The sequence below is a fragment of the Carettochelys insculpta genome, chromosome 5, assembly GCF_033958435.1.
Source record: "Carettochelys insculpta isolate YL-2023 chromosome 5, ASM3395843v1, whole genome shotgun sequence".
In the NCBI taxonomy this organism is placed as follows: Eukaryota; Metazoa; Chordata; order Testudines; family Carettochelyidae; genus Carettochelys; species Carettochelys insculpta.
In genome coordinates, this window is record NC_134141.1 from 4,163,745 (window position 1) to 4,190,637 (window position 26,893).

Below are 26,893 nucleotides of genomic sequence, written 5' to 3' on the forward strand. Positions count from 1 at the left end.
GTCCATGCACCGAGTGTCGGCTCTGGAGGAGGAAGAACAGCCACTCCTGCTCCTGTCTGATCCCAAGAAAAAAGAGCCTGATTCCCATCATGACGCCGAGGACCCGGGAGGCACCTGACCTGCAGGCATTTGCCTCAGCACCGTCTAGGCCGGTGCCTGCAGCGGCACCGCCATCTTCTTCTGGCCAGAGGACATCGAAGAGGGAGCCAGCAGAGCCAGCTTGTCTCGTGACAGAGGCCGGCTCCATCCGTGCACTGATGGCATTGAAGTCCTCAGCAGCGAAAAGGTTGCCGTCATCTAGTGCCTCTGGCGTTGATGGCATTTCTGGCGAACGAGGGCTGGATCTACCCATTTAAGGATTTACGCATTCAAGGAATCTATCTTTAATATAAACATTTTGCTCAGTGCTAGTGTTAGAGTCAAGCAAAAATGGTACACATCTTAGGAGGAAGAAACCTTACAGAACTACATATAGGAGAGGATTGTTCCGACACATGCAGTATTGTATACTACTGCTGCATTGTCCTAGCTAGTCCTTGAGGTTCTGGGGGAAAAGAAGGTGAAGGAGGACAAACTTTCAGCCTGACAGAACCATAGTTAGCTTTTTTTTTTTTTTTTTTGCTTTTATTAACAAGCATATAATATTAATTGGCAAAACACTGAATACAAGCTTCACTATCATCAAATCAAAACATTAAGCAATAATCCCCAACGGCTTATTCAGACAAAAACTAGCCACCAATAGTACAAAAATTACACAGCAACACAAAGCATAAAAAATGTAAACTTTCAAATGAAACTAAGTCAAAAATATGGTTTTATACTGTGATAGTTTCAGTATCTTTATATACCACATAATGAGGATAAAGGCTTAGTGGTTGCACTGGCTTATTGTCCCTTAACCCTAAATTAATCTTGTCCAGGGGAAAAACAAAAGTTCCTTTGCCCAGTTAAATTGTTTGAATGTGAAGGATATTAAACCACTGCTAGAACTGCATCTTCAACAGACCTGGAACCTCAGTGCTCCTTTCAAAAATCAGGACATCTGCAGGCACGCCCCTAAGTAAGTCTGCTCCTGTGAGAATTCCACTGCCCTCAATGGAACCAGCCATGTGAGTGAAGTGAGACAGTAAAAGCATGGGCAGTACTGGGCTGTTATGCCCTAATCTTACAACCTAGTCTTGGGCAGGCCACATTGACTTCAACTGGATCCAGTGAGGGCAAAAAGATCCACCTCGCAGGTGGTCAGCTTGCAGGACAAGAACTTGTACACAAGCAAATTCAAACTCAGTTAAAAAAAAAATGAAGTTGACTTACCAGGGGGAGCAAGTTTACAGAAAATTTGTACCTAATCTCCACTTTCACCAAACTCAAAGGGCATTTGAAAAATCAATTATGCACCTTAAAATAAGCCCTCTCTCTGCATTGGTACCTCTGGAAATATCAAGTGAGCCTTTCTGTTATATTTAAATACAGCAGTATGCAAAAAATTCTAGGCTGTAGGATGGTATTCTTCTTTTCTGTAACATTGAAGCAGAGGAACAGAGGCATAAGTTGTATTAAAACTTCAGTGAAGCATGTGAACTGATTACCTGAGGAAATACAGAAACTGATTTTTCTGTAGAGTACAGTTTAAACTGTTTGCATTACATGCCTTTAAGAATGGATTAAAACCTAAATTTTTGAAAGATTCATCTGGTGATGTACAAACTTGTTGGCTTTTTCCTATTACATGTATCTTAATGGGAAGATTCAAATAACTGAAAAACAGGGTACCTATACGACTAAATTTTACCATTCATGAGTCGGGATGCGGGGTGACAAATGACTCTCCTAAGACTAATTATGCTGTTATGAAGACAATAGAGCCAGATAAGCTTTCAAAGGCTCAGAGCCTATTGGAACAAATAGCACCATCATAGCTGTAGTCTGATATTTCATATGGTCCCATATCCCAGAGGTTATAGTGTTGTGTATAGTATTGCAGAACCAATACAAAATAAATAGTCCCAGGTTAGATGGTACACAAAGATACCAGACATAACAATGGCACAAAAACAAATTTCAGATAGGCTGCAAGTCTTGCAGATTGCTTCCACAAATTCACATTAAGGTTTCTTGCCAGATCATTTATTTTAAAATATTGCTGACAGGTAGTTCTCGCACTTACACACAATTTTAAAACCCCAAAACTTCACTTCAAAAATAAAATTCCCAAAAGTGAAAATTAAGGGAAAAAAAAAAAACAAACCAAAAAAAAAAAAAACCCAAAACAAAAAACCCACAAAAACATTTGAATGTACATTTTAAAAATCCCACCTACATTCCTCCTCAATTTAGCGGTAAGTAGATGCTACATTTACAATTTTAAACATATGCCTTATAAATGCATGTTTCAAATCTATTGCACAAAAGCATAATTAATGCTCTTTATCCATACAAAAACATCAAATAAAAACTACTCAAACTCAAAGGAAAAGGAAGAAGCTTGTAAAAACATCTCACAATTTCATTTTATATGCCCGTAAATAAAGCTGGACCATTGAAACCAAAATACTTGGATGGTAAAATAAGATAGAAGGCTTAAAATAGAATAAATAATTTTATAAAGTTAATTTTTTAAACCCCCAAATCTTATTTAAATTCAATATTATATATTCTATCTGAATTCTCTATTTTAAATGAAAACTATATCTAGTGAGACTATGAGCCTGGGTAATTAGTCTCCTTGCTGCCGAGGATAATGCAACAAGATACTTGTACTGCAATTATTTACCAGCATAAGCAGTTGTGAAAACTACTTCACAGTAACTCCATCTTCACTAACCCCAAAATCAATTGAACGTGACTCAAGCAGGACCAGGAGGTATCTAAGCAGAGCCTGACCTTCACACCTTAAACAATATTAAAAAACATACAAACAGTACTGTTTACCCAATACAGTTTTGGCATTAAAAACAATTCTCAAGCATCACAGAAGTGAAACACCTTTCAACATAGAATCCATAAGGTCTCCCACTGACTGTTGAACTTCATTGTATGCTAGTCTTTCAGCTAAGTTAAATATCAAACCAAACGGTGCAACAAACCTTATGGGGAATTGTTTCTGTACTGAAGATATTCTGACATAATGCAATTTAGAAAAATAGGTGTTTTCGCCACTGAGGTTTTATCAGGTTAATACGTTAAAAAAAGCAGAGTTACCAGCTACAGGTGTTAATACTGGCTTCAAGTTTATGTGTTTATACAGGTATCAATAGATATTTAACGTACTGATATAGCACCATAGCAAATTCAAGTGACTCCAAAGATAGCGACAAACTTACAAATATATATTCTGTACTGTATAATGTTACAGTAAGAGAGAACTGAATGGCAGAGGGTTATGAATTTGCATGTTCGCATGGTTCAATCGCTCCTCAGTTTAATACACAGGAAAATTTTCAAATTCTATGTACTTCAGTGGCACTGCAGTACGGTCTGGTGTTACAAATGCTGCTGCAGTGCCGATTCCGAGGTAGACTGGCAAGTATATGTATTTATTAAACCCTTAGATGCAAATGAATCACATTGATTAGGCCAGCATCGTTTGGCTGAAGTTCCCTGACACACACCCACAAAGAGGACTGTGACAACTGACCAACAGTTCCAGAAAGTCCCAGTAAATTAATACCTTAGAGGGTCACAGCACCAACGTTCAATCTGTAAAAACTCACAAAGGGCCAGCTGCAAAAACTGAGCTGTCCCCGCCCCTTCCCTTCTGACCCAGCTGGTTTTTCTTCATGTTAGGCACAGATAAAAGCTGTATTGCCAACAGGCAAATACAGGGACAGAAAGACCACACCAGAGCCAAACCCTCATCTACTCATCTCCCTCCCCACTTCCAACCCTGAAATACTCCCGGCCTAGATGTGAAGACATCCTGCCTGGCCCAGTACATTGCCATCTCTCAGGCCTTAAGCGTTCCAGAGATAGCACGCCTGCTAGTCCTGCAGATATCCCTTCGTTCCTCTGTTTGCACCCATTCTGATCACCTCTACGACTACGAATAGAAACAAGGACCTTTATCATGCTGTTTGAAACTACACACAGGCGAGGTGATGCTCCCTCTCACTCATGTGGCAGTAGGAAAAGCTAAGTGGAGGCTCCAGTAAGCAGGTGTAAGGAGGCACATGGGAACATGGTGTTATCTCATTCAGACCCAGGAGAAAGGAGTATTTAAATGTCCGGATAAGCCCGTAATTCTCCAGATGTATTTCCTGGATGTTAAATCTTATTTTGAATGCATTTCTTGCCGCTCAGAAGAGCGCCAATGGCTGAAGTAGGATGGTGATAACTGGCGTACGTAAGGATTATGTTGGCTAGTGACATTTGCCTTATGGAGGAATAAAAGGGTTTAATAATATATATATACAAAACTGGTGTTTTCAGCTGACAGAGGAACTTTCCCTCATGAGAGTTTAAAAAGAAAGTAGTGACCTCCAGCTGCCGGCGTGTCAGACCGCACACATGCTTTTCAATCTCTTACAATCCTCTGTCCCAGTCAAACATTTAACAAATGGACTATATGTTTTACGGTACAGTGCTTGCAGAAATCATTTGCAACCAGTATTAATTTTTTTTTTTTAAAAAATCATCTATTTAAAAAGTCTTTCAAGATTTTTTGTTCACACCCTTTTAAGCATTATCTAATCACAGACTTGAGGACACACATGAGCTCCATCTACATTAGTGGGTTTTGTCAGCAAAAGATCTGCTTTGCTGACAAAACCCCCGGAGGGTCCAGATTCCCAATGTTCTGTCAACAAGTAGTCAACAGAAAGCAGCACTTTTGTCAACAGCTCTACCCCGCTCCCCACGAGGAATAATGCCTCTGTGAGCAGAGATCTAGGACACCAAGCAGCCCTGCCTGCTGTGCTTCCAACTGGCCCTTTTGCTGACAGAACAGCTGGGCAGTCCGTCCGCTCTCTGTCGACATAGCGAAACACTCTTGCAGTCCACTCAGTTTGACCTCAATCTGTTGACGGAAGTTTTGTTGGAAGATATCTTCCGACAAAAACGTCTGTCAACAAATCCCTGTAATTTAGACATAGCTATAGAGTGCCCTCACACATCTATGAAGGCTCAACACAAAAGCAAGCTGAACAGATTTTTAAGACCAGAAGGCACCACTATGTTCTTGTCTAATGTCCACAACACGTAGTGATTGTGCTAAAGGAAGAAATGGCTTCTTAATGAACCCATTAAAGAAAATCTGGAATTGTTAATTAACAGATGAATTTTGAAATGAGTGAAATAGAAATTAGTGCAATTTTTCTGTGGTGCCTTTTCCAAAATAAAAGCCACTTCAACTACAAGTGAAAAATTTAGTGAAGACACACATTTTCCATAAAGAAAAAAATATAGATTTCTGCAAGCCCCTACTGTATAAGACAAGTCTATCCTGAATTTTACAAGTTTAGCACTTTAAATACTCTTGTGTTATGATGAGATGCAATTTATGCCACAGCCTAATGTTGGAGCAAGTTAAACTTATTTTTGTTAGCCTCATCAAAACATGCAGAGGGACAGCAAAACATACATGAAATATAAAATGAGATCAGGTTTTTTGTGAAAATCATGGAGTTTTCAGATGCCTAAAGTTTTTGGAAGTTTTTAATGCAGCATAAATCTCACCAATCTCTGTATTATAAAGGTACATTTCAATGCTATTCAAAGGGCTCAATGAAAGCCAAAGTAACTGAGGCATACTATGCACATATACTACTATGCACAATAGGAACACCTTGAAGAATATACCAAAAAGAGCTTTAGAAGTTTTAGAAAAATGGAAAGTAGCTAAAGGTAATTTTGGAATCGAAACCAACCTTTTAAATCACCTCCACAACATTTTGACTTATTTTTGTGTAACTGCAGCAAAGAGATGAGTGATGTCGAGCTACATGGAACTGTGAAGTGTTTTCGGGAGCTGTAAACTTAGTGCTGGTAGTGTCCTCTTGTGATCTATTTATTTCGTACAAAAAAACGTATAAATATTTTCTGTCCAGAAATCTGGGCAACACATCCCCAGAAGAATATTCAGAAAGGTGGTTGGCTGTGAGAGCACTACAGTCTTCCAAAACAATTCTGCTGGTTCGTGTCGCATGTGAGTTAAGTGATGCACTAAGAAGGTGCCTGATGATAGTCTCTGCAAAAAACTCTGTCCAGAAGGACAATAAAGGTCTCTTACAGCAAGTCCATTTTGGGTCTGTAATGTAGCAGGAGAGGTGCTTTCTGCAAGATAAAATAATTAGCTAGTTTAAGAAGCAAAATGAATCCCATGTGATCGGTAATCAACTCAAAGTAGGTTATAGATTTATATTTTAAAGGCAGAAGGGACTGACCAGGGTATCATCTAATCTTTCTTCCTATGTTAACAGATCACAGAATTTCACCCAGTTAGCCATATACTGAGCCCAATTATGACGTTCATCTGCTTGGAAGAGAGGGAGGATCCAGAATTTATCCTTGAGAACAAAACTACCAATGTAAATACCTTCACAGTTAAAATTTTGTCTCATTTCTCATTTGAATGCCTCTAACTTCAGCCCCTAGTTATTGTTAAGTTGCTCTCCGCTGGCTTAGAAAGCCCTTTAGGACTCAGCGTTTGCGATCTAGGAAGTAACTTTTCCACTATAATCATGTCACCTCTTAATATTCTTTTTAATAAGTGAACAGACTAAGACTGAAGTCTCAACATTAGGTATTTTCAATAGCCTTCAAATTATTTTCATAGCTCTTCTCCTCATCCTCACCACTCTGTTCATGTTTTTTTTAATAGGCAAACACCAGAAGGGGACCCCTTAATCCAGTATCGGGCTCACACATGCCATACACAGAAGTAAAATCACTTCCTTATTTGAGTTCACACAGTCAGGGATCATATCCACAGTACCACACTTACCATGCTGAGCTGCTTGTCTACCACAACCTGATAGCCATTTTCAGAGTCCCCCTCATGCTGCAGGCACAGCCTGCATTCCTTCAGCCTGGATAGAGCACTTTGGTTTTGGCTGTACAGTAAACCCATGCAATACATGGCTTCAAGTTGGGCATTAACCTGCTTTAACGCGAATTATGCGCAGCCTGAAGCTGCTCTATGGCGCGTTCGCCAGTCTTCCCCCAGACACTCAGCCGCTGGAGGAAGGCAGGGGGAAGGCTTTTACCTTGCCTAGCTGCCCGCAGTGTCAAGTTCGAATTTAACAGTTCGAATGAAAGCTAGTGTGGAAGCACATGTCTTTGAATCGAATTCATTAGCCTCCAGAGGCTGACTGGTGCTGTTGCACCTGGCTGCTGGGAAACTGACCAGCACAGGAGTCCCCCACCCCAGCTGCGGGGACCCAGGAAGCAGGCAGCAGGGTGAGCGCTGCCAGCAGTGAGGGTGCAGCAGGGCCCGGCGGGCGGGCGCAGACTCTGAGGCTGAGGGAACTGTGGGATAGGTTCCCACAGTGCACTGCAGCAACAAATCGATGTTTGGCCACTCTAGTATGGCAGCACTAACTCAACTTTGTGCGGACTTTGCAGGAAGTGAGGATACTCAAAATCAGATTTATAAAACCCAGAGTTATAGAATCAAATGTAATAAAATTGAATTTATCCGGTAGTGTAGACATAGCCATTGTCTCTAAACCAAGATGGATTTCTAACCAACTTTTCAGCCAGTTTTAAAATTACTGCAGGTATAAAACTGTATAATATATACTTTGACCTCTGTTCTGTAATCGGGTTAAGAGCTTACTCTTAATGCTAAAAATGAGTGAATTCATGAAAAGCAGTTGTGTCGTACCTTAAATCTCCATCTAGTGACAACTACAAATTTGAGCGTATGGTCCTTGCCAAGAATTTCTTCATTGCATAATATATCCAGCTGATTGAAAAGGAAGAGAGATTTAAATTTGTTAAGGGACACAGCACATACTTCTGAGACAAACAATACAGATGGATAAAAGTCATGTAAAACATGTCAAGAGTCATCTGAAGAGACTGGAAAAATTCCAACCCCTTCCATGGTGTGAAACAAATTTGCAGTCCTAATGGAGAAATGCCCCCTACCAGAGAGAGTACGCCTAGGTCTGTTCTCTGAATTCTGGATGTAGGAAGACATTTTTCAACCGCTGAAAGTCCACCATGGGAATGTTTCACAAAGCAGACCAGCTTTCTGATCTACAGACTCTTTATGAAGTATTGACATATTCCCTTAACTCCAATCCATCACCACGAATTTAAAAAAAAGCTGTACAAACTTTACTTTCTTCATCATCTCACGTGAAGGCAGCTTACCCTGCCTGACATGGAACGAAAAATGTTAAAGCAGTGTTGTCATAGCTGTGTTGGGCCATTAGAGACAAGATGGATGATGTAATATATTTTATTGAACCAACTTCTGTTGGTGAGAGAAGCAAGCTCTCAAGATTTCACCTTGAAGTGTCTTTCACCTAGAATGGTCCCTTGAAATACAGTAACTATTTATGCTAAACAATCTGTCCCGCTTTGTACTCAGAGGGGCATACAGAGAGTTCACAAGCTTGTGCTGCCCACCCACAGAAGACGGTCCGATACCTCGCCCACCTTGTCTCGTCATACAGCACATGGGAGATGACAATTTGGGTCGGAAGCTGTATACCTAGTGGCTGGTCTTTCCTACACAGGGACTATGTTTGTATAAATCAGGGGTCTCAACCTCATGACCTGCAGGTCAGTTATGGCCCAAGCAGGTCCACAATCCAGCCTGTGGGCAGCTGCTGGCACGTGAGTCTCTGTGGGCCTGGCATGTCCATACCCTTGCCACAATTCCAGCCCCTGCTCTGCCTTTGGCCCACCTCTTCCTGCCCTGCACCACCCCCCATTGCACTTCTTCCTCCAAGCCCCTTCTCCCCTGAAAGATGCAGTGCTAGGTATTACCGGGGGCCTAGTGCACAGCAGCAGCAGGGGTGGGACACTCTGCACTCACTGCAGCAGCAGGAGTCACAGGAAAGCAGAGTGATGCAGCACACTTTGCTCTGCTGCCGTCCCCCAAGGGCAGCCCTACTGCTCCGTTTCATCACGGTAGCAGACGCAGAGTGCCTCAGCCCCCGCCCGCTGCACTCCGCTTTGCCAGCAGTGGCACAGAGCTAGCACCCAGAACCCACCATAGACCACTATGCTGGTGATGGCGGCTGCAGGGCCCTCGAGGGGATTTAAATTGCCTACAGGGGGCAGGCAGGGCTGGGGAACGCACGGGGGGTGGTGAGCATGTGGGCTGGAATACAAAGAGATCTCCATCCCATCCCATCCTCTCTACTCCCCCGCAGTCTACGCTCGCCGGCCTTCTGGCAGCGCTTGAGGACTGGCGCTGGCCGTAAGGTCAATTGAGTTTGCGACCGCTGACATAAATTACCTCTTGCTACAGTAGCTTTTTGCAGATTTGAAAACTAAGATCTTAGTAAAAAGCTGTTAGAACCATTAGCAGTCTTCACGTGAATTTAGGTAATGCAAGTTCGCAATTACTACAGTCCACCAAGCTCTTCTTCACTTGGGACAGGCATACAACTTCCCTGTGTGAGAACTCCACGCAGGGGAAAAGACCACTTACAAATACAACTAAGACAAAAAAACCCAAACTAAGCATGTTCCTTCAAACTCACCAAAAAAGGGTTTTTTAGCCGGCAATTGTTAAAAAGCTACAGAAGCTCTTCTCTGGTGATATAAAACAAGAAGTGCCAGGGCTTCCATCGGCAACTCCTATTTTAAGAAAAGGTAGCCTTCACGGTACTCTTGGCTTGAGGCAGGTGACGCTTTACACACTATGGGCTGCTAGGAGTGGGGGACGGTGGCCATGGTCGGGGAAAAGGAAGGGTTCCAAATCTGACAGGTTTGCCATTTTGGTAGGTTGCAAGCTGAGCAAAGCAGAGGATGTTTCAGAGCCATGGAGAGTCTAGAGTCAAGGAGGAGAGATGGGTATGTAAGTGGGGATGGGATATTTTTGAGCAGGGTGTTCCGAGCTAGGAAGCCGGTAAGTGGAGTTTGAACTGTTGGTACAATAAGTGCTAGACCATGGGAGGAAAGGATGGGAACAGGAGAGAACAGTGAAGGGATGGGTAGGGACACTTACTGTTTACAGGAACCCAGCCCTTCACAACGTCTCCTAGATTTACAGTCCGAAATGGGGAGGTCAGAGGGAACAGGATGACCCCCTTTCCTTCCTCACCCACCTCTCCTTTCGCCCAGTCTCCCAACCTTTCCACTCAGGAAGCAAGGAAACCTTGGAGCACAGCCTGCAGTTCCTCCAATTTATGATGGACACCTGCTGACCCTATACTTTGGGTGCATTTCAGCCTTGCGCATAACAGCAGCAGAAAGGATATGGACCAATTAAGCTACGTAATTTAAATAAAACCTCAGTGGTGGATTGGCCTGGCACTGGTGCTATTCACTGGGGAGAAATTCTTCATTTTTCTTACACATAGGATGATCAGACAAACAAATAACACTAGTTCTACCCTATACCAAAGCTCACCCTAATGAAAATCTTTTAAAAATGGGCCTGGAAACAAAGAATCAAGGGGTTAGATGTGCCATGTGGCTAGTTCTTCCAGCCCCAAAACCACCAAGGGGGGAGAACTTCAAGGGATTAGTTTGGGGAAGGAGGGAGGTAAGTGTGCTAACATTCATACTTTGCTCTTATTTTTTTATAAAAATGTTGATAATTTGCCTAAATGAATCTCAGATTAAAAAGCTATTTTAGTTCTTCTACAATATCACATTTTACCTACAAAATGGTTTGTTGAGTACTCTCTCTAAGAACAAGATTACAAGGAAAAGCACTGCTTTAAAAAAAAAAAAAAAAAAAAAGAAAAAAGTTTCATACACTGGCTACAAACTTTTTATTTACACTGTGATTTTCTCTTATGTTAAAATATTACCTCGTTAAAAGAAGACAGGTTAAGTTTTTTGGCAATGAACTTCTTTAGATGTAAAACTGTTGCTTGTGCTGAGCAGCGGATCCATTTTCGTTTCAATCCACGCAATTTGCTGCTATTGCATTCCAGACAGATGCTTACCTTCAGGGAAAAGCAAACACAGCCCAGGACTGGTTAACAGGATTTTCTGCAATCCTATTCTACATTCTATAGGCAACTTTCAAGAGTCTGGCAAAATAAAGTTAAAACTTAAAAATCCAACATCTTTGAATTTAAATGTTCTGTCACCTTACTTATATCAGAGTTGTCTATAACTTGTCATCTTACAGTTGCACTCCATTTAACCCATAAGTGTCTGGACAGAAGTTGACAGCCTCTGATCTGCACATTTTAGAGGTTATTCTGTCTAACTCAGAATCAGCCAAGGTCAACCCACAAACCAAAGCGTTAAGACGGCAAGAGAAGTTTGCAGTGTGAAAACCATCTTTACTTTTTCAATGACTGTTTGCCGTACCATCTTTACAGGCAACATTCACATACATTAAGGTTAAATGCATGTGTTAGAAGGAATTTTAACTTGAAAGTTATTTTGCCTGAGATTAGAACGTGTTACAAAAAGAAAGCAAGTGAATAAACAAAAAGATTTTTACTCCAATTATTGGGATGTTAGCTGTGATTTTTTCAGTGAAAGTTTAATACATGTTATTTGTGGTGTGCAGGAAAAGCAGCAAACAACAGAAACAGGGGAAAGCAGGTGGCCCATGGTGATGAGGGGAGGCTTGGACAGCAAGTTCTCACGCTCACTCCACAGTGGCAGCTCCTATCCCACAAAACTACATGCTCACAAACCCACTCGGATTTACATGTCCACCCCACTTCCTCCTACGTGGGGTGAGGACATACATCAAGCCTGAGTATCTCTGTAACCACATGGGCCAGGTTACAGCATTTGGAAGGGAAGGAAGCCACCACTGCAGGGGTAACCAATTTTACTCAAATTTACCATCTTCATGAAGATTGTCCCCATGCCAAAATCATCGCCCTATTGATCCACAACAACTGTACCAAGATACTTTATTATACTACAGTTTCATTGCTAACTAACCCTAACCGGGGTGCGAAGAACACTCCACTAGCAAAAGCATGAAAAGCACACCGGGGGCCATTCTCATGACTTCCAGAGCCAGAGGAGGTGCTGCCATAAGGATAGTGGGAAGATAGCTCCGTGGTTTGAGCATTGGCCTGCTAAACCCAGGGGTGTGAATTCAATCCTTGAGGGGGCCACTCAGGGATCTGGGGCAAATAGATTAAATAAAAAAAAAAAAAAAGGGGCGGGGGGTGCAGGGGCGATGGTGCTTGGTCCTGCCAAGCAGGCAAGGGACTGGACTTGATGGCCTCCTAAGGTCCTGGCCATCTCTATGAGATGTTTGTATCTCACTTAGTAAAGTGCCATCAGCCCCACGAAACTTTCGTGGCTTGTCACCAAACCCACCATGTGGGGCAATGATAAGGGCCCCAAACAGCCAGTAGGCTCCATATTCCTGCCTGAGGTTATTCATGCTCACTGTGGGGCTGGAAAAACCTGCTGAGATTGATGGGAGTGGGCCTGAGGCCTGCAAGGGAGTTGGCTGAGGATCACACATAGAACCATGTCACCTCATGGAGTCCTGAGGAGTGGGAAAATCCCCCTGAAATTCTCCCACAAAGCCCTTTTCCGGTTTGCATTAGAGGGTAATTCTCCATCTATTGCCCCTCACTGGGCTCTGCACAGGAGAGCTGGTGAATAGACAATCCCTCTCTTGCTGCTTCCTTTTGCTTCCCTGGGCCTGTGTCCGGAACTAGCAGCAAGTCAAAGCCAGCTTACAGTGCCCGACTTTCTACTCGGAACCTCCATATTTTTTGTCTTTTTACACCTTAAAATTTGACTAATCATCCAGAGCCTCTTTTGTTTTCTCACACGCACGTGAAGCGTGGAGATCCTTTGCTCGAGATGTTCCCGGCCACACAACACAGGGATCATTACAGACTGCTCCAGGGTCACGGCTCACTTTGTCCACTCGACAGCACTAAATCCCGACCCGGCAGAGGGAGTCGCGGGTAAGATATTTAATGATCTCCTACAAGTACCCTTCCAACCCTTTGCAGTTTGGGAAAACACAAGTGGGACTTGCAATGTGCCATGAAGGTGGATTAACGAAAGCTACTTCCGACAGGGACCGCGCATCCCCCAAACTTGAGGGAGCTCTGCAGAACGTTTTGCCAGCAGCCCTGGATGAGGGTGGCATCCCCATTGGTCTCAATGTGGCAGGATGGCACAGGGAGAGAGGCCACCTTTCAGGTAAGTAGGTCACAATTTATGGCTTTATAGGTGAAAGCCAAGACCTCCAACTGTAGCCAGTACCTGCAGAGGGAAGCCAGTGTACATTTAAAAATGTGGTTTCCTATCTTTTGTGGGGATAAGGGGGAAAATTCTGTTATGGATGAGTTAGTTTGTTCTACACTGTTTTTTATCTGAAAGGTGGGTTAAGCTGCAGCCCCATTAGAGTGTGTGATATTAATATATTCTGGAGATGACCACAGTGCAGTTAACAACTACAATCCCTGGCCAGACAAAAGGTGAAAACACTGAGCTACTTTAGTAGCAGATGGCAGACTGATAAAATACAGACAAATGGAAACCAAACACCCTGAGTGGAGACAATAGCTTTGCAACCTTCTCTGTTTTTACTCAACCAACCTCATAACGCCAATTAGGGATGTCAGTTTTTGACCAATTAACTGGTCCTAATCGCATCAAGCTTACCAGTTAAGGTTAACTGGAAGGGGCTGGAGCAGCTCACTGCCAGCCACAGACAGGGACTTGCTCCAGCCCCACAGGGCCAACCATTGGCAGGGGCGTTCCATAGCAGCCAGGGGGCAGGGACTGGAGGAGGAGGCCAATCCAGCCCAGACAGACTGGAGCAGTCCCCTGCCACAGACAGGCATGCTGCGGCTGGGCGGGAGTGCTCCTGCTCACAGTGCGCTGGGGACCAGGGCTGGTCCACCCGGCTGGAGTGTCCCTGCTGTAGCACATCAGAGGCCATCGTAGACCGGGACTGCTCTAGTCAGGCAGAAGTGACCCCCACCCATGGCAGCACTGTGGGCAGGGACGCTCTAGCCAGGCTGGAGAAGCCTAGGTCCCCAGCAAACAGTGTGTAGGGGTAAGGGTGTTCACAGCAGGGGGGTCACTCCAGCCCATCTGGGGTGAAAAGGCATTCCTAGTTCCCGCCCCCCCCGCTTTTTAATTGGTTAACCCTCCTATTTAAACCAGTTAACTAACTAAATCGGATTTTACATCCCTAAATCCAACGTCTGTGGATCTTGCCTCAACCATCTGGCTCTCAGCCAAACAGCAAGCCAGGCAATCAACTACTTTGCCTCGATCCTATGATATTTTGTTCCTGATCATGGGCATAAAAAAAATCTCATTAAATCCTCTCGTTTCCTTCCTGTTTTTGCTACAACAGCAAAAACGTATCATGAATATGAAATGATATTTTAAGGTGTCAGATAAAGCTGTGTATTTAAAACTACTTTGTATTTTTACAGAATCATTTTCTCAGCCACAGAACTCACATATCAGTGAAAGCACATTTTTTATTTTACTTTAGGCGAGAGGACACTCACAATTCTAATGGACATAAAACACGAAGCCCTAATGAAATGTTTTTGAAAAACAAGTGCCATTGCTGCCCGACACAGGAACACACTTGGTCCAACTATACATTTTGTTGAAAAGCATCAGGAAAAAGGAAAAACACACACACACACACACACACACACACCTCAGTGCCTTACTTTCTAGCACATAATGAAAATAAAATTAAATGGCAACCTAAAACAAAAGAAACACAAAAAACCCTGTCTGATTCAAAAAAGAAATATTGCCTGAAAAATATTCTACCTGTTCATCACTTCTGTGATAGTCATTGTCTTCCTCCTGTTTTTCCTCTGATGTTTCTTTGTTTGAACTCTCATCAGCTTTAGTTTCACCTCAAATAAAAAAGGAACACATTATAATAATGAAATTAAAGTGAAGATAACCTCAAATCAATAGCAACAAAACAAACAAATCAAGAAAAAGAAACAGGGTTTTTGAAGTATCTGAAGGTGTCAGACGAGGGCTGAGCTCATGTTATAAAAGTTAAAAAGGAATTTAACCATCCTGGATATTTGATATTTTTAGATGCAAATTCCCAGGCAGTGTATCTGTACTTCAAGTGCCCTGGGCCAAAGCCCACCATAAACAGTGGGAAGACTGACAGTGGGCTTTAAAGCAGGACATAAACACACCATTAAGTACATACACAGTTGTTGGGTTGAAGGACTTACAAGCTCTCAACACAGTCACCATATCCAAATTTTTTCCTCCTTAAGAAAAGGTATTATCATCATACACCATTATTATTCAAAAGTCAGGACATTTCAAAACTTCAGGTTGCCAAAGAAATGTCAACTCTGGCAAGTACAACACATGCAGTAATTTCTATTCTTTTTCCTTGCAAAAGAAAGCCTCATGGCGTTATATTGATTAGTAGAACATAACTCCAGCTGTAATGTCTCAAATTCCCTAGCACTGGCATGTGACAGACCTACCTTTACGCATACATATACTGTTCAGTCCAGCCTTAAGTAAATGCTCAATTACTGTGTGGTACTGTTTTTGGAAGGCTATGCTTTGGGGGTTTTTTGGTGAGAGGGTTGTTTTGTGTTTTGCTGGTGGGGCATGTTTTAAGGGGGAGGGGCATCGTGCCTCAGTAAAAACTTACATGTAATGGGAATGTCGCCTTACACACGTAAGCCCAATCTCTACTGGCAAACAAAATAATGGCCAGACTCCCTAGATACAGCAAGCGGGAAAAGATCAGCTCAGGAATGTGACTTTTGCTCTCCACCAAATCTTGGGCTTGCTACTTTAAGTGACTGTCGACAGTCCCACAGGTCTATAGTGGAAAGCAGAATGTACCTCTCACCATGCCTAACTCTGCTAGCAGTCAGCATCACTAGCACAACTCCAAGAGAACCCCACACTGGGGTGGTCCGTCTAGCCAGTTAGAATGGCTTTCAGGCTAGGAGTGGCCTCACCACATCCCAAGAGATGAGCCTGTACGAAATCCTAAGGGAATTGTGTGCCAAAGAATTAAAAATGTTGCAAAATTCTCCAAGCTGTGTCAAGCAAACGTGGAGGTTCCAGCCTGGCAGCGAGAGCACTGGCTGCACAGAGGTAGGAGCTCACCCTACCGCCCCATGCTCAAGACGCTGACTCAGCAGTGAGGCTGCACTCACCCCGAACACCACACAAGGGCTAGACCACCTGCCCTTCCGGGCCAGATGTCCCAGGAGTGGGGCAGACAGGCAGGCTGGCTCAACCAGGCAAGGATCCAAGTGTGGGGGAGCTCAGCTAGGGAGGGAGGGAGGAATCCCGCTGCGGAGCGAGAGGGTTCTGTGCACAACAAACTGGGTGCAGACGGCTCAGCAGGAAGTCTAATAGGGTGGGACAGAACCTGGAGGTGCAGCGGCTGGTTGGGGGGGGCCGGGTTGCAGGTGCAATGGGACTTTGCAGTGGCATCCAGACGAAGATGCCTGCGACTCAGGGAGGGCCTCTGAGTCTAGTTGCTGTGACAGTGGGGCCTGAGGGCCCACGTGCAGCTAACTGGGGGTTAGTGGGGTGGGAGTCTGGGTGTGGGGGAGGCTCATCATGTTGATCCAGGTGCAAGAGGCGGTCTGGGGGCAGCGATGGCGGTCTGGGGGTAGGGGCTGTGCTTCAGCAGGTTGGGGTTCAGGTACAGAGGGCTGTGGGGAGTTCTGGGTGTGCAGGTGGAGTCTTGGCCAGGGAGGAGGTGGTCCAGATGCACAGGGGAGCAGCTCTCTCCACTGTAGCTGAGGTGTGATGAAGGCAGGACACAGTGAAGGATGCTGAGCTTGCTGCAGCTAAGAGTGGCTTTGGGGGGCAAGTCTAGCAGCTGACTCTAGAGTGAGAGTAGGAGCCACCATAGTGATTTACCTCTTCACCAACTGCTCTGCATGGCTGAAATGACGTGCCTGAGCTGCTAAGGAGGGCTGTGGCATGGCTCTTGCAACATGCCTTTGCTTCCATATCAGAATTTTCTTCTTCTGCAGGGAAGCAAGTAACTGTGCAGAGGGCATGAACTGTGTGTGTACGCAGTGGCACAGAAATCCCCCAAGAGTAGCACCGTTTAACGTCGTTCGATTTTTGTGCAGTCACATTCACAATGTACAATGCTCTGTAACAATTTTCTATAACTACGATTGATCATCAGAATAACCTTACCAGGTTAATGGCACGGTTTTAAGAGAGCAAACAAAATTACCATTCCGATGCGAATCTAAATGTTGTTTTGCAGAGCATGTCTCCCCTTTAATGTCTCCTGGTACTTCCATGCCTAGCTTATGATAGAATTCTCGCTGCTTTCTCATTTCCGCTGCGTAAAAATTTAGAGAATTTCACTGGTAAGTGCCAATGTAACATCTATAAAATGGTTTCACAGCTTTCCCAGTTCCTCATACAAGACACTTTCCAGCAGGAACAGGGACTTACATGAGTGCGAACAACATGATACCTTCAGTTTTGGCTACCTCTCTGCTTTTTCTAATCACCAAGTCACAACACATATCATATCATTCAGCTGTGGAATAATCCCTCATCTTCACGGGCTGATCATTTCTGTAATTTCAGGCCATACAGCTGGTACAGCTACTTCATATTTTTCCATGTAGCCTTCTATAACTCTCTTGATCGAAGTACAAGATACATGCCTGTTCAGTTACACATCAGAGACTGAATTTTTACTTTTCTCCCTACTCATAATTTTTAGCCTAGAAGAGTCTCTCTTTACTTAAGCTTGCTTATGTGAGTGAGAGAACGTCCTCTTTGACTTGAAAACTTAGTATCAAGGAGTATTTTCCACCAAAACATAAGGAGGAAGTAAACACTATTACAAGAAAAGAGCATGGCTCAGTAGTTAGCATACAGTATTCCACTCAAGGCACCCATTATTGCGAAAATATTACAGTTATGAGAAGCAGCACACAAATTGGAAGTTACTGGCTAGCAAAGGATGCATTCTAACAAAAGGAAGAAAATTATGATGAAAATAAAAATTTCTCTAAATTAAATGTTTCACTTTTGACAAACTGAGATAGTAGCAACCAAAACCACAAATAAGTGCAGAATCTAAAACAATATGGACATATGAAATCTAAATGTCAACACAAAAAAAAGCTTGCTTTATGGTGTTATCAAACATTATACAAGTTGACTCTCTCTAGTCCAGCACCCTTGGGACCTGACTAGTGCCAATAAAGAATTTGCTGAACGACAGGAAGTCAATATTGTCTAGCAGCATTACCAACACATCCACTGCTTACTTGGCTCTTAGAAGACATTTAGGGGTAAATTACAGTGAAAGAACAGCACAGAACAGAGTCAGGACTGATGATTGTAAGCAAACTTTATGGGGCTGCAGGAAACTTGACAACATTCATGATAAGTGGTCATCCAGCTAATTAAATCATACTAGATTATGGATGTTGTTAGATGAGAGAGTTCCAGATTAGAGAGGACCAACCTCTATAATGTTTTAGTTTTCCTGAAACATCCACATAATTTTCATTCCTGGAAGATTATCCAGTAATGGGCACAAATGTTAGACAAAAGAAATACTAACACAAAGCACATACTGAATGACAAGATAAAAATCAATGCTAGAATTTGAATACCTGCAGAAATACTTCTAATGTATATTTTTTATCATTATCTCTAGCTAAAAGTGGCAGACGGGAAAAAATTATGCTATCCCTTACATATGCACAGGCACTCTTTGTAAATCTAACATTTACAACTAAAACAAGATATATGAAGACTTACCTTCTTGAAGGCCTGGCACAAGTTTGTAAACAATATCTTGCATTGTTCTATCATGACTGGCAAAAAAAAGAGAACAAAACAATTAGAAACTGAAAACTTACATTAATCATCTCTATTCTAAATGCCATCTCACTTAAACAGAAAGACTCAAAAACTAAAGAGATGATGCAAACAGGAGCACAGATTTTTAAACATCACAGTAGATAATATTCAGACTTATACATGGTGATTAAACACCAGAGAGATGTCATGTGATAAAACGATTTTAGCAGAGGGGAGGGAGAAGATGAGAAGGAAGCCTGATAAGGCACCAACAATAAAGGCAATGAGGTAACAAAGTGGTCCTGTGATAGGAACGCACTGGAATGTTAATTTTCTGAAGTTCACCCTTAACTGAATACAGAAGAATATGAACAATCTGTCTATAGCAGAATGTGGAATTGCTCCCAACTGCATCACACTTTGCACCTTGGTAATGTACTTTTTACTATACTTTGATATAATTTTGACCTAAGGCAGGCAATTTTTGTCTCAATGAGGAAAAATGCATTTTAACATGGCCTTCTCATTCAGCACAGTATCATTTGAAGGACATTAGTGAAGGCTTGCTATGGTACAAACATCTTCATGAACAACAGTACATTTCTCATATACACAAAGGAACGGTTCAATCAAGTTTTCATCAGTTATGGTGCACTGCACCAGAGTATCCGGTCCCAGCTGTTTTTGCTGTTATGCAGCTTGACTATTAAGATTACAGGGCCCTATTCTAATACAAAACAAGTCTTAATTCTCTTATAACTATTTCAAATAGAGCCTAGAAGATTTTGTTTTCCTGCATACTTCAGTTATATACCATATTCTTTGCTGGTGAAAATTAGTGCCACTATAAACACCAACAGAGACTTACCCAGCAGTGAATTTGCTCATATGGGATTAGACCAACTTTTCAATATAAAGAGAGAGAAAGACCATTTTGTTATGAAAATGCATAGAGAAACTAGTGGACACTAACACTTTAAGGTGCTTCAAGCCCACATTTGGGGATGTTTGGAGGAGTTATCTATACCATATTCTTTTTTCTAATGAAGGGCTAGAGAAAAGCATGCATTGGAAAAGCATAAAAATCAACAGAAGCGAGTTTAGCCCACGTATTTGGCTGTTTATAGGCAGATGCAGTAAACTGCTCTTAGTCCAACCACTTCCATTCAACTGTAAAAGCAGCAATGAGCAGCTAAAGAAGCTGTGCTGTCCAGTGATTTTTAAACCAGAATGTAAGGTGGCCTGCACAGAGAAAAAGCAAAACTGGTCACGACCCTAAACCTCTAGCCCTCAGCCTCCTACAAGAGCATCATCATTGTATTTGCTTTCAACAGAAGTTCGAACAAATAATAATCAAGAAAGGGCAATTCTATCTAGAAAAGTAACCATACAGGAAGGGCCAAAATGTTTCCAGACCACCAAACTGTTACCACCAATTTCCAATATTTAGCAAAAACAGTGCAATGATTTTAAAAATATATGTTCCCAAGCTAATACCTGGAATTACCCTCAGAAGATCTACCATGAAGCATACTGGCTCTAACTGCACACCCAGAGTGTATGTTCATAACAGTGGTCAGTTCTCAGCAGTACTCCACAGCAGTAGAGACCGCCGAAACCAGACAGAAGCAGTAGTAACAGAATTTGTAGCAGTTGCTCATTAGCTTCTTTAACCTTTGCAATTTTTTAAGAGGATGATGACAATTAGGGTTAAATAAATTAACGGAACTTTATCCAAGTCCCTAGCATGGATGTGAGGGATCTAGTTCCCAAATGCAAGAGCTTCACCAAGAGCATTTCAATATCAGCGAACCCAGTGGCAAGTCGACACCATCGCAACAAGCTGATCTACGTTACCATTTGAGTTATGTTACCAGCATAAGACAAATAGATGTAGCTTAGATCTACTAACTGTGGTGTCCATGCCACAGTGATCTGACAGAAGGGGCTCCCCCATCATCCTGTTCGGGTGGCGTACCAGAGTCGATGGGAGAGTGAGCAGCAATGGATCGATCACCGCAGCATCAATGTGTCCCATAGGAGAGACATACCCTCACTCAGTCTACAGTAACCAATCCACAGCAGCAAGCAGATTTGAAGACTTAACTGCATTCTCACTTCCCAGTCATTACAAGGGTTTAGGTTACCTATTTCCCAGCTGGACTGGGGGCTGTGGAGGGGAATGAATCAAGCTATACAGGCCTGCATAACAAGTGAGTAACAGAACTAAAACTTCTGCAAAACAATTCCCTGCCTGTGCACATTCTCTATTCTGAAAATCTTATGTTTTCAATAGCAGCCTGGACAAAAGAACCCCTGTGATTGCCTAGTCTGACTTCTAACAACGCAGGCCAGACACATTTCTCCAAATAAATCCTGGAGCATCTCTGAGAAAGACATCCAATTTCGATTTAAAGTTACAAGTGATGGAAAACCTTCCATGACCCTAAGTAAATTGTTTCAATGATCACTCTCTCTCTCTCTCTCTCTCTCTCTCACTGCTTCATGTTTACACCTTATTGCCATACTGAATTTGTCTAGCTTCAACTTCCAGGTGCTGAATCATGTTATGCCTTTCTCTGCTGGGCTAATGAGTTCATATTTGTTCCCATACAGACTGTCATTAAGCCATCCCTTAACCATTTCTTTGGTAAGCTAAACAGACAGAGCTTCTTGAAGCTTTCACTACTGGGCAAGATTTCCAATTCTTTAATCACTCTCACTCCTGCTTCTTCTCCAAACTGTCCCCAGTTTAAATCAGACACCAGAGATATGGATACAGTAATCCAGTAGCAGTGGCATCCATGCCAAATACAAAGATAAAATAACTTCTCTGCTCCTACTTGAGCTTCCTATTTTTAGGCATCCCACAACTGCACTAATCCTTTTGGACAGCACCACATCGGAGTTCACGTTTACTGACTGGGAGATCCTGGGGAATAACTTTTGTCAGAGTCACTGCTTCAGGACAGACTCCTCCAGCCTGTAAGCACTGCCTATGTCCTAGTTCCTAGATGGACATAGTTACATTAGCAGTATTAAAAACCCATGACATGGTTTGCTTGTACTCAGCTCTTTACGTGATCTCCATCGCTGTCTTCTTCACTATTTACCATTACCCCCAATTTGTGTCATCAACTAGAAAATGGGAGAAAGAGAGACAAGAGGGTTGGCTACACTTCTCAAAAATCCACTGCTTGCAGCATCTGTGTGCAGGACTGCGGAGATACATACTCAAAGGAGTACAACTGACAATTTCATCAAATACTTTCCTTGGAGGCAGGGCAGAAGTGCACCTGAAAAGAAACAGCTGGAGTGGATGCACTGCCCCGATCCAACTTACAGAGCTGCATTTTCAGCAGCGAAAGCTGCAGTGGTACAGTTCGTTAGTGGTGACCAAGCCAGCTGAGGAAATAGCAGCAGTTGTATACCATGGTGACCGATGCCTTAGAAATATTAAGGTGAGAGGAAACTGTAGGAGAAAAAGTAAGGAAAGCACAACCTGCAACAACATATTATACAGCAGAGACACAAAGATATTGGCACCCTGGCAATACAGGCAGGACACCACATTCATGCTAGGGCATGTTCTGAATGGGCACCGAGTTGCTGTGGAGATAGAAGAGCAGGCCCAAATCCTTGAGAGATGGCTCCAACCAGAAGAGATTGGAAGCCACCAGTCTACCATTTCTGCTGCTCTCTCTCATTAACATGTAATTACATTATCCAGCAAATTAACAGTCATCCAGAAGTCTAAATAACGACAATGCTGCTCCCTTTAGATTTCAAAGCCTTTGAATAGTACCTCAAGTAAAACATTAAAACTACAGTATATTTGCCATAACAAAAATACATTTGAAGTACCAGTTATCGGAATATAATTAAATATTTAGATAAACCTGGAATTCCCACAATCATTAATAAATTTGACAAAATACATTAAGTTTCTTCACTTCAAAGTTCATCCCTCCCACTTGGCTTATACAGAACCACTATTTTAATTTCAAATCAAGCGGCTTGCTTAAGTATTTAAGGAGGAACAGTATGGAAGTCAGAAAATCTAGTAAAGAACTGTGCCATATCTGAAATATCTACACATAACCTGCTGCAATTTGAATCCTCAGTCATTTCATTCCACACAGCACACTTACCCTATATACTGTAGCGGATGGCTCTGGTGTATGACAATTCGACATGTTGGACAGGTGTTATTTTCCTCCAGATACTTCACCAGACAACTTCTACAGACTGTAGATACATTTATAAGCAGGAGGATAAGAAATTACTACAACAAGTTCACATTTATGCTCTTGTGAACATTTCAAAATAAATTAAGTTACATACAAATAGTCACAGAACAAGTCACACACAAAAAATTCAGATTTGTCCCTTAAACATCATGTAAGTTTCTAATATACCACTGAACAGCACACTGTTTCCATGGTCTTTCAGGTACGCTCTGAACACCACGCAACGATAAATTTTAATCACTGTACGAAGGCCATATGATGTCTTATTTCTGAACCAGTAAAGTTTACTTCAAAATTATTAGAATACATAACACCACTCAAAATACCACCTGCTAGAAAGAAACTCAAAGCTGAGCTTAATAAATGGAAGGAAACGGACCCTCCGAAATAAACTTGGGGCAAAGAAAATAGCTTCTTCCTAGAAGTTGCTGTTTAGTGAACACACACAGCTCCCATCTGAAAGGGTGCACAGGGTGCTATTTCACCTCACATCAGACATAAAACGGACATCGTAATTACAGGTGCTAAAACAATCACAGTAGAGCCCTCCAAACAGGGCTACTGGGGGTGGGGGGAAGAGGAGGGAGGCAAAGGAGGCAGCTGCCCCAGGGCCCAGCGATTTGAAAGGGCCCAGAACACCCAGCTGCTGCTACCTCAGCAGTGGCAGTAACCAAAGGCCCAAGCTCTTTACCACAGGAGCCCCCAGCTGCATGCATCTTGTGGCCTCAGTAGCACTGAAAACCTGGCTGGGGGAGGCTAACCTCCAGACCCGCTCCTTCAGCATGGGGCCCCACCCTTTCAAGGGGGCTCAAGCCAGCCTCCTTACCAACAGGGTCTAGTGAAGAGTCTCATCAGTGCTGATTGCACAACAGTTTGCTTTTAGACTGGTTTCAAAGTCTATGTACACAAATTATTTCCTCGGACCATAATTAGTAGGAGAGAAAAGGTAGGTGAAAGAGACAAGCTTTTGAGCTATACAGAGATCTTCTTCCAGACTATGTAGCTCAAAAGGTGTGTCTACACTTGCATTCCTCTTTCAAAAGAGATATGCAAATGAGGAAACCGAAAATGCAAATGAGGTACAAATTTGCATATCTGACACCTCATTTGCATATCCCTATTTCGAAATAGATTCTTTCGAAAGAAAACCAGTGTAGATGCTGCTCTTTCGAAAGTAAACCTCATCTTTGAAAGAATCCTTCTTCCCATAAAAAAAGGGAAGAAGGATTCTTTTGAAGATGGGGTTTACTTTCGAAAGAGCAGCGTCTACACTGGTTTTCTTCTTTCAGAAGAAGCTACTTCAAAATAGGGATATGCAAATGAGGTGCAACATATGCAAATTTGTACCCCATTTGCATTTTCAATTTCATCATTTGCATACCTCTTTCGAAAGAGGAATGCAAGTGTAGACACACCCAAAAGCTTGTATTCCTCCAACACAGGTTGGTCCAATAATAGGTATCTCTTGCCTCCTTGTTAACCTACCTATAAGTTGTCTCCCCAATACCCTAGGGCCCACACAACTACAACACTGCTAACTGTAATTACTTATGCTGTAAATAAATTCCATTTGAAGATTTTTCTCTTGACTAATGATTTCTGAGTTACCAACATTTCTGTATAAATCTAGACATTATCAAAACAAAAAAGCAGTCAAGTAGCACTTTAACTTTGACTGCTGTTTTGTTTTGATAGTATATAGACTAGTACGGCTTTCTCTCTATATAAATCTAAAGTGGGATACTTGGGTAAGTGAGACTCTTTCCAATAATTCAGGCTAACTTGTAGCATTGTTAGCTAAAAATAACAAGAGCCTTTACGACTAAGTTCCAGAGGCATACTTTCTGTAGTTAAACAGTGCCACCTACCTTTCAGACAAGTTGATGTGCATTTGAAGAATAATTACAAATTAAAAGCCAAAAGTCAGCAAAGCAAAGGTGTAATGTCCAAATGTATCACAGCATTTTCAGTCATTACAATTAAGAAAACGCTGCTATCAATGAATTAACTAAGGCAACAGGCTTATTCTGACCAATAAGCCAAGCCTAGTAGCACGGCTTACTGAAACGCAGAATCTGCAAAGCAATGTGATTTATTGGGACCCTACACACAAGGTATCTAGACCAAGAGATTCTCATTCAGGAGGAAAGCCCAGGAAGGCAGCCACGGGGCCCAAATTCCACTTTCAATAAGTCAATGGCTGCAGAATCAGACCCACCGTTTACTGTTTTAAACTCAGTTGTAAGGCTTTTCTCCCCCACTCTTATTTTAAGCTAAAATGCATAGACTAGAAAATAGCAACCACTATCCACTGCAGGCTCTTGTGCCACCATTCTTACACTATCATTCTCGCTAGAGTTTCTTTTAGTTGCTTTATAACCAAGAAATTTACCTGTCCTCAGTTTTTATTACCTGTCTGAATGCTGAAAGATTAAAAAAAATCTGTATTTGGAACATAACTTTTCATGACACATTAACACAGCTTTCAAATATTTTGATATTTGGACACCAGTGTGTAAAAAATAAAGTATCACAACAATTTAGCAGAAGCGCCATTTTGTTATTGCCCCTGTTAATGAAAAGGCATAGACGGGAAGACTTAATAGATCTGAAAGCACAGTACCTGTTAGGAGTGTGTCCCACCTATGTCATAAGACTGGAGAGAGATAATTATGAAGATACATTTTAAGGGGAGAAAAAAACCCAACACAGGAAGAGATGGGGAAAGTACTCACGGGATATCCCAAAAGATAAACATAGCACCAACCCAACAGCATATGCAATATGAATAATGCGAAGGCAAATAAGATTTGTGGGTTTTTTTGGTCATTATTGGTGTTGTAATTAGTGTAGGGTAACATACCCCCTACTATCCAATCAAGCTTAACACAAGTCTAAAGGACGGATCCGGGCATATCAGAACATTCCAAAAGCACAGACAACGCAAATAAGCGACATACCTGAAAACACAAAACCGCTATGGCCGCAGCATCCAATGCCTTCCCTACTCACCACCTGTGGTGAATAGGACATCACATTGTGGTGGATCTTGCAGACTTAACTCATAAGAAACAATAATTCTTCAAATTCGTCATACGTGCTCAAGACGCTTAGCAGAGGCACTCACCCAGGCGAGGCAGCCTGCCAGCCAGAGGGAAATGCCGGTGGGCACTGGCGCGGCCCGTGCCGAAAGGGAGCACTGCAGGACATGGTCAGGATGGAGGTTTAGCATCACCCCAAAACTATATTCTTTTTGAGTCTCAATCCAAGAAAAAGTGCGTGATATGCATCTGTAGCGAGGACCAACTGTATCCCTTCCTTACATGAATGAAGCATGCTTTCCTGTGAGGCACATATCGGAGCTGCAGGCAAGGAAAGGCTTTTCTGCCTCAGATCAAATGAGCACTGACATGACCCTCTAGCCCACAGGTTCCCAAACTGGAGGGTGTGAAGAAATTCCTGATGGGGGGGCATGAGACTACCTAGCCCCCTCCCCTAGGTCAATCCCCTCCTCCCCATGAAAGAGCCCGCACTGGTATTACCTCCTACAAAAACGGAGGTAGCACTGGCTTCCTGTGGCAGGGTGGGGGAAGTCCCACAGCTGCACACCAGAGCCAGCACCTCAGGAAGCATGGGCACTGCTTCCCCTTCCCAAACAGCCAGCACGGTTCCTCTAAAAAGCCAGGTCTGTTGCCCGCCAGCAACTTCCTTCCACCTGCTGCCCTCTTGCATGGGTG

The 26,893-nt window shown here is 42.7% G+C and overlaps 1 protein-coding gene across 4 annotated transcripts in view; it reads right to left on the reverse strand.

Moving 5' to 3' along the window:
- Positions 1-603: 603 nt before the first annotated feature.
- Positions 604-26,893, reverse strand: part of PCGF3 (polycomb group ring finger 3) — a 108,549-nt gene continuing 82,259 nt past the window's right edge. For 3 of the 4 annotated variants that reach the window (XM_074994550.1, XM_074994548.1, XM_074994549.1), the window contains 7 exons: positions 23,058-23,154; positions 18,865-18,920; positions 17,309-17,419; positions 14,881-14,969; positions 10,941-11,078; positions 7,826-7,906; positions 604-6,273 (listed from right to left, as the gene is read on the reverse strand). In XM_074994550.1, the coding sequence (XP_074850651.1) occupies positions 6,226-6,273; positions 7,826-7,906; positions 10,941-11,078; positions 14,881-14,969; positions 17,309-17,419; positions 18,865-18,920; positions 23,058-23,154 (620 nt within the window). In that variant the 3' untranslated portion in view covers positions 604-6,225. The remainder of the gene's footprint in view (positions 6,274-7,825; positions 7,907-10,940; positions 11,079-14,880; positions 14,970-17,308; positions 17,420-18,864; positions 18,921-23,057; positions 23,155-26,893) is intronic. The other variant, XM_074994551.1, reaches the window with a different exon arrangement.